Below are 6,098 nucleotides of genomic sequence, written 5' to 3'. Positions count from 1 at the left end.
CCACTCTTGTTTAAGGCCTAAAATTCTAACAATATGGTATTCAGAAATAGGACTTTTTGTTTATGAGGTATGGTTAGTATTATGTTTGACCTTCATATGTCTTTTGTGTTTTGTATATGGGTTGAGACATCCCTTAAATTTCCTAATTAATTTTTTAATTTATTTGCTAAATAACAAGAAATGTGTGGATTTCTACCACGACCCCTTCACCTTTCCTAAACCACATTGATGCAATCCTAGCTTGCATTGCTGAGTCTTTTTTTTGTGTGTTTTGGGGTGTGGAATTTGGTGGGATTTGGTGGCTAAAATGAGTGAAAGAAATTGTGAAGTATTGGTGTAGGGAGAATGATAGTGAAGCTTAAGAGAGGTTAGACCAACTCGTAAGAATTGGATCAAAGGAGGCCCAATTGTAACTCTATCTAGACTCAATACAAGTATAAAATAAAGTCTAATTAAAAATTAATTCTAGCCATGACCCTAGGTAAATGTCCAATATGTGTCCTTTTGAATGGTCCTCCATCACACGAGCATGACCACACGAAACTTAATAATTACTATTTATACCTATTAATAATTCCACACGAAATTAAATAAATTATACTCATATTATTAAATTATTATTAACATTATTATTAATATTATTATTAACATTATTAATTAACATTATAATTAACATTATAATTAATATTATAATTAACATTATTATTAATATTATTAGTATTAATATTAATATTAATATTTAATAAATTTAATATTATTATCATCAATTTAATAAATTTAATTTAACTAATTTATATCATAATTTCAAAAATAAAATAGTTATGACAATAGATAAATAAAATAAATTTAAAATAAATAATATTTAAAATAAACAAATATTTTATATAACATTTAAATAATTTAAATATATATTTTATTTTACTCAATTAATTTTAAATCAAACACTTATTTAATTTAATAAATCTAATTTAATTAATTTATATTCAAAATTGATAAATTAAATAATTTATTATAACATTAAAGAAATAATTCTAAAATAAATATAATAAAGAATTAAATATTAAAATATTTATTATACATTAAAAATATTTAAATTTTAAAATTCTAAACATGCGTGGGCTATAGCGGACGCATATGTGTGGGTTCTGTGGGCAACGCAAAACAGACGCATATGCGTGGGTCGCGACCGACGTAAATTTTTTTTTTTTAAAAAATAAAATAAATCAATATATACGTCCGTTTTGCGTCCAATGTAAATCTTGTGTGAGTTTTTACTCATTTTGGCCGACGAGAGTAGCGTCCGCAAATGGTCCATGCAAAAATTTGAAAACTAAATCAAACTTTTTTTTTCTTGTAGTAGTGTATAGTTGTAACTAGATATATATGTACATTTATGACCATAAAAGCGTTTATTAATTATTAGGATATTATTTACATAGACACAAAAACCTTGCTGTAGGAGGGGAAAGCCAAGGATTTTAAACTATTCTTACAAACAACAATACCTGAAGTAATATTTACTTCATGGAAGATTTTCTTGGGGAACTTTTACAAACCGGCCCCAAAACCAGTGTTTACTCCATACGATGTACATGGACTCCAAAGGAATTCCTTTGGTCTCAGGCAAGAAAAATATAATAAAGATGGTCATTACAACAATCCAACCCGCGTAGAACACGAAGGCACCAAACTTAAAGTGGCATAGCATTGTCAAGAATGTCTGAGATACTATAAATATGGTTACGAATTGCACTGCAATAGCTATGCTTTGTCCAGTGCTTCTGATTTTTAAGGGGAAAATCTCACTCGGAATGAGCCATGTGAGAGAACCCCACGACCCACCAAAGCTTGCAGTGTACAAAGAGAGTAGCACCAACACCACAATCGCATTTCCGTTTGATATATCCTTTGTACCATGAACACCAGTTACCACTGCTAGCACAATGGACAACACAAGCTTCACAGTAGTCATCACAAAAATTGTGATTATCAGTGCCAGTAACGTGTCAAATAATCCCAATAAAATTATGAATAACTTAAAAAAGTTAATTGACCATTTGCTTACCTGGGTAACAAACATGCATGTGCCACCAGTTATGAACAAGAACCTTCGACCAAACCGATCAACAATAGCAGTGCCCAAGACAATAGAAGCAAGGTTGACTGCTCCGAGTATAATGGCAGAAAATAAAGCAGCATCGTGTCCCAAACCCACTGATTGAAAGAGGTTAGGAGCATAGAATGCCACGACGTTAATCCCTGTGAGTTGTTGAAAAAATGTGATAGCAATTGCCATGACCAAGTGGGGTCGATACTGCCTCTCAAATATTGTCTTGAAGGGTTCCTGCTCCACAGATTTTGCAATTTTTGACCACTTAATGAGTTCTTCCAATTCGGGTTCAACATCGATGGAGGGTCCTCTGGCTTTGTGCAAGGCCCTTCTGGCTTGGTCTATTTTGCCACGTTCAACCAAGCTACTTGGGGTGTCTGTTATAAGCAAGGCACCCATTGTCATAACTGCTGCAGGCACCACGGCCAGGCCAAGAGAGACTCGCCAACCCCACGTGTGTTTTGCGGTTCCGAAGTTTATGCAGCCTGCAGCGACCACTCCTATTCCTACGAAGAAATTGAACCCTGCGTTGAAAGCTCCTCGCCATTTTGGTGGAGCGATTTCAGAAAGATACAGTGGCGCAGCCTGCAACAGATCAACGTCATCTACTAACTAATAATATGCCAATAATTACCAAAAAAAAAATGGTTGATATAAAGTTGACGACTCAACTCAATTCGTTGTTTCGTTTATCTTGAAAAAAGATTTGTGAATACTAAAGTAAACTAGATGACACTAACAGAAACAAAAATAAGAATATAATAGATGTCTTCTGGTCAATGTATTTTTTTATGATTTGGTTGTTATAGATCGGAGGACAAAACTCTAAATCATTAGAGATTATGCGTGGGATATTTAATAGTATATCAGTATATAAATGTGGTACGTGAATATGACATAATTGAGAAATTATATTTTTACAACCATTTTCTGTTATTACATTTGCAATTAGTAAAACACAGGAAAAAGGTGATGAGAAAAGCGAGAAAGATAAGATTGAAATGGAGATGAATAAAATAAATATTTTAATTAAAAAAAATCATTTTGTAGCGATAGTATACTGTGTTAGAGGGAACTAGAAAAAAATACAACATATTATTATATTAATAATAATATTAAAAATATTAATAATTATATTAATAATAATAATAATAAGTAAAATTATATTATTATTAATAATAATATGTAATGAATAAGGTTTAGAGTTTATGTTTCTAAATCTTAAATGAAATAATCTCTATGTAATAATTAGTTACATTATTTATTATCATAATCCGTTATATTATCTATGATCATATGTTATATTTAGTTACTGATAAAAATTTATAGATATATATCTATGTAATATTGATGAACAAAAATTTATAAATAATATTTTATATGTAATATAAAATTTACCTAAAACATATATATCTTTAGATAAAAATTCATAAATAATATTTGTATATATATATATATATATATATAAAATAATCGGTGTATAAATTTGAAATGTTTTATGATGTTAGCAAGAGTATATGAAATGTGAATTTGTTAGACTCACTTGATTAGTAAAACCAACCCCAAATCCGAGTAGAATACGACCTAATATGAGCATAGCAATATTTTCAGCTCCTCCATTTAAGGCACTACCAACAAGAAAGACGATTCCACCAAAGAGGATGACGTTTCTCCGACCAAATGCTATCGTAATTCGACTAGCTGCCACAGATGACACTAATCCAGCAAGGTATAAAGAAGAGGTGAACAGTGTCAATATTTGACTGTCATACACACAATACATGTTTACTTCAGCACTTGCCATCTTTCTTAGTATATCTGGGAAGAATTTTTCCAGAAATGGTACCATTGTTGTCACACCTCCTGAAATTTGTTCACATTTTATTGAAGGGAAAGACTAATTAGCTTTACACATCCAATTTAATAAAAGGTCTATTTAAACTGGAAGAACTTTATAGAGTTTTATTTCTTGTCTATTTTTTATTTTTATTTTTTTCAAAAACAGTTTTAACTTATATCAGGTGCTAAAAACCCACATATCATCTGTAACTATTTTGTTAAGACAGTGAGTTGCATGGAAAATAATAGTTTGACACCCTTAAAAAAATCACCGTTTTAATAATATAATAATATGTATTAAAATTTTAAATTAAAAACTAAAATAAATATTATTATTTTGAATTGTGCATTTTTTTTATAGTTGTCTAAGGATATCAGTACCGGAGTTGCAATTAAAATTAAATGTTTATTAAGTTGGACTATTAGTTGTTCCTTAAATCAAACAAAACGAGTAAAATCTGAGAAAAGTAAGTTGTGTTTAAAGGTGGAACTGGAAGTTATATATTGAGTAGAGATAAACGAAAATATGTATAAAATCACAGAAGTCAACGTACCGTTAGAAACATAAAGCAAACTTTTTAAAAGAGAATATGATGCTCACATAAGAAACTTAGAAAACGGTGAACTAAGAACAGGATTAAGCTATGAGACTGAAACAATTAACCTGAAATTCCGACGTCATATCCAAAAATGAGTCCACTAGATGCAGCAACGAGGCAAGTGATGATAACTGAGAGCGTGATCTTGCCAGCGAAGCCATTGACCACTGGTGATGAATCCAAAGGAACCACTCCTCCGGCCATTTTGATGAACCTCTCAGTCTCCTCCTCAGGTTCAGTTCAACTCTACTTTTTCTATTGCTGTCTGTACAATGGCCACTAATTTATAGGCCAAGGATTCAAAACTATGAAAGAAAAATAAAAACAGCAAACTTAATTCCTAATTAGTGATAAGCGGTGCAGTAATTATGAGCGCAATCTATTGCAAGTGGAGGAGAACGATACTTCATTTTTCTATACAAAATTTGTCATGTGTTATTATCTTTTCAATTGTACAAGTCAAGTCAGTGATGATTAATTTATAATAAAATACTCTCTAAATTATTCAATATCTTTTCGAAATGATTAAAGACTGGTTTAAAAATATTCACAAGTTATTTGTTCATATTATATTTTTATTATACTTATTATTATTAATATAATTTATCCATATTAATATAAATAATAATAATAATAAAATTATATTCATATTATTAATATTAATATTATTAATATTTTTAATATGATTAATAATAGTAAGTATAATAAAAATCATAATAATACTAAAAAATTTGTTTGGTGTAATGATTAAATTTTCTTTGATTAGTGAAAGAACCTCATTTATAATTTTTCACACACACTTCACCATCATTTATTTTAAATATTGCCCACAAGCTCAATTGCGCTCGTCAATATTACTCTCAAATATGTTTTTTGTGATTAGGTTGGATAAACAACACGCAGACTTTCTAAAGGTTTTAAATTATTAATGAATACATTTAAATTTTAACTTAATATCAAATAAAAAAATTCAATATAATATTTTAATATTTCAATTAAAATTTTCCTATTATTTTCGATTGAGCTTAAATTTATAAATTGTTCAAATAGGAACTTTCTTAAAATTTGTATTTATAGATCAAATTATAAATTATTCTTATATACTGTTTAGAGAATATTTTACTGACTGAACAATTAATATTTTTTTCTTGTTTGTACGTTTCTCTCTTCGCTTCCTTACTAACTATTCCAAATTCTAAAATAATTTTTATAATAATTGTTTACTTTTAAAATTAGAATTCCAACATTAAAATAATATGAATTAAAAGTTTATACAAAAGTTACTTGTATAGTTGTATGAATATATATAGGTGGGAGGACTCAATGTCTACATTTTATTAGATATTAAGCAAATTACTTTATTTCACGCTTTCTTCCCTTAATCATAATAGATGGTTGAAAGGAAACCGAAAATACTATTAGAGATCCCACATCGACTAGAGATTAAAGCCGGTTTTATGAGGTTGAGTTAGGCTTAAAGTCCACTTTGTAATATCGATTTTATGGGGTTGAGTTAGACTTAAAGTCCACTTTGTAATATGGTATCAATG

The 6,098-nt window shown here is 29.2% G+C and overlaps 1 protein-coding gene across 1 annotated transcript; it reads right to left on the bottom strand.

Annotated features, from left to right (window-relative positions):
* Window positions 1-1,390: 1,390 nt before the first annotated feature.
* LOC137822030 (sugar transport protein 5-like) lies at window positions 1,391-5,000 on the bottom strand. The gene is made up of 4 exons (XM_068626910.1): window positions 4,614-5,000; window positions 3,654-3,973; window positions 2,066-2,695; window positions 1,391-1,957 (listed from the first exon to the last, which is right to left on the bottom strand). The coding sequence occupies exons 1-4, from the start codon at window positions 4,750-4,752 to the stop codon at window positions 1,523-1,525; spliced, it is 1,524 nt and encodes a 507-aa protein (XP_068483011.1). The 5' UTR covers window positions 4,753-5,000; the 3' UTR covers window positions 1,391-1,522.
* Window positions 5,001-6,098: the final 1,098 nt, after the last annotated feature.

Source organism: Phaseolus vulgaris, chromosome 9, assembly GCF_000499845.2.
Source record: "Phaseolus vulgaris cultivar G19833 chromosome 9, P. vulgaris v2.0, whole genome shotgun sequence".
In the NCBI taxonomy this organism is placed as follows: Eukaryota; Viridiplantae; Streptophyta; class Magnoliopsida; order Fabales; family Fabaceae; genus Phaseolus; species Phaseolus vulgaris.
Note: the sequence above shows the minus strand (reverse complement) of the source record. Positions and strands in the feature narration are given on the sequence as shown.

Coding starts and splice junctions, on each gene's coding strand:
- LOC137822030 (XM_068626910.1), bottom strand. CDS start 4,752: ATGGCCGGAGGAGTGGTTCCTTTGGATTCATCACCAGTGGTCAATGGC. Junction 3,974..4,613: donor ATATGACGTCGGAATTTCAG/GTTAATTGTTTC, acceptor AACAAATTTCAG/GAGGTGTGACAACAATGGTA. Junction 1,958..2,065: donor CATGCATGTTTGTTACCCAG/GTAAGCAAATGG, acceptor ACTACTGTGAAG/CTTGTGTTGTCCATTGTGCT.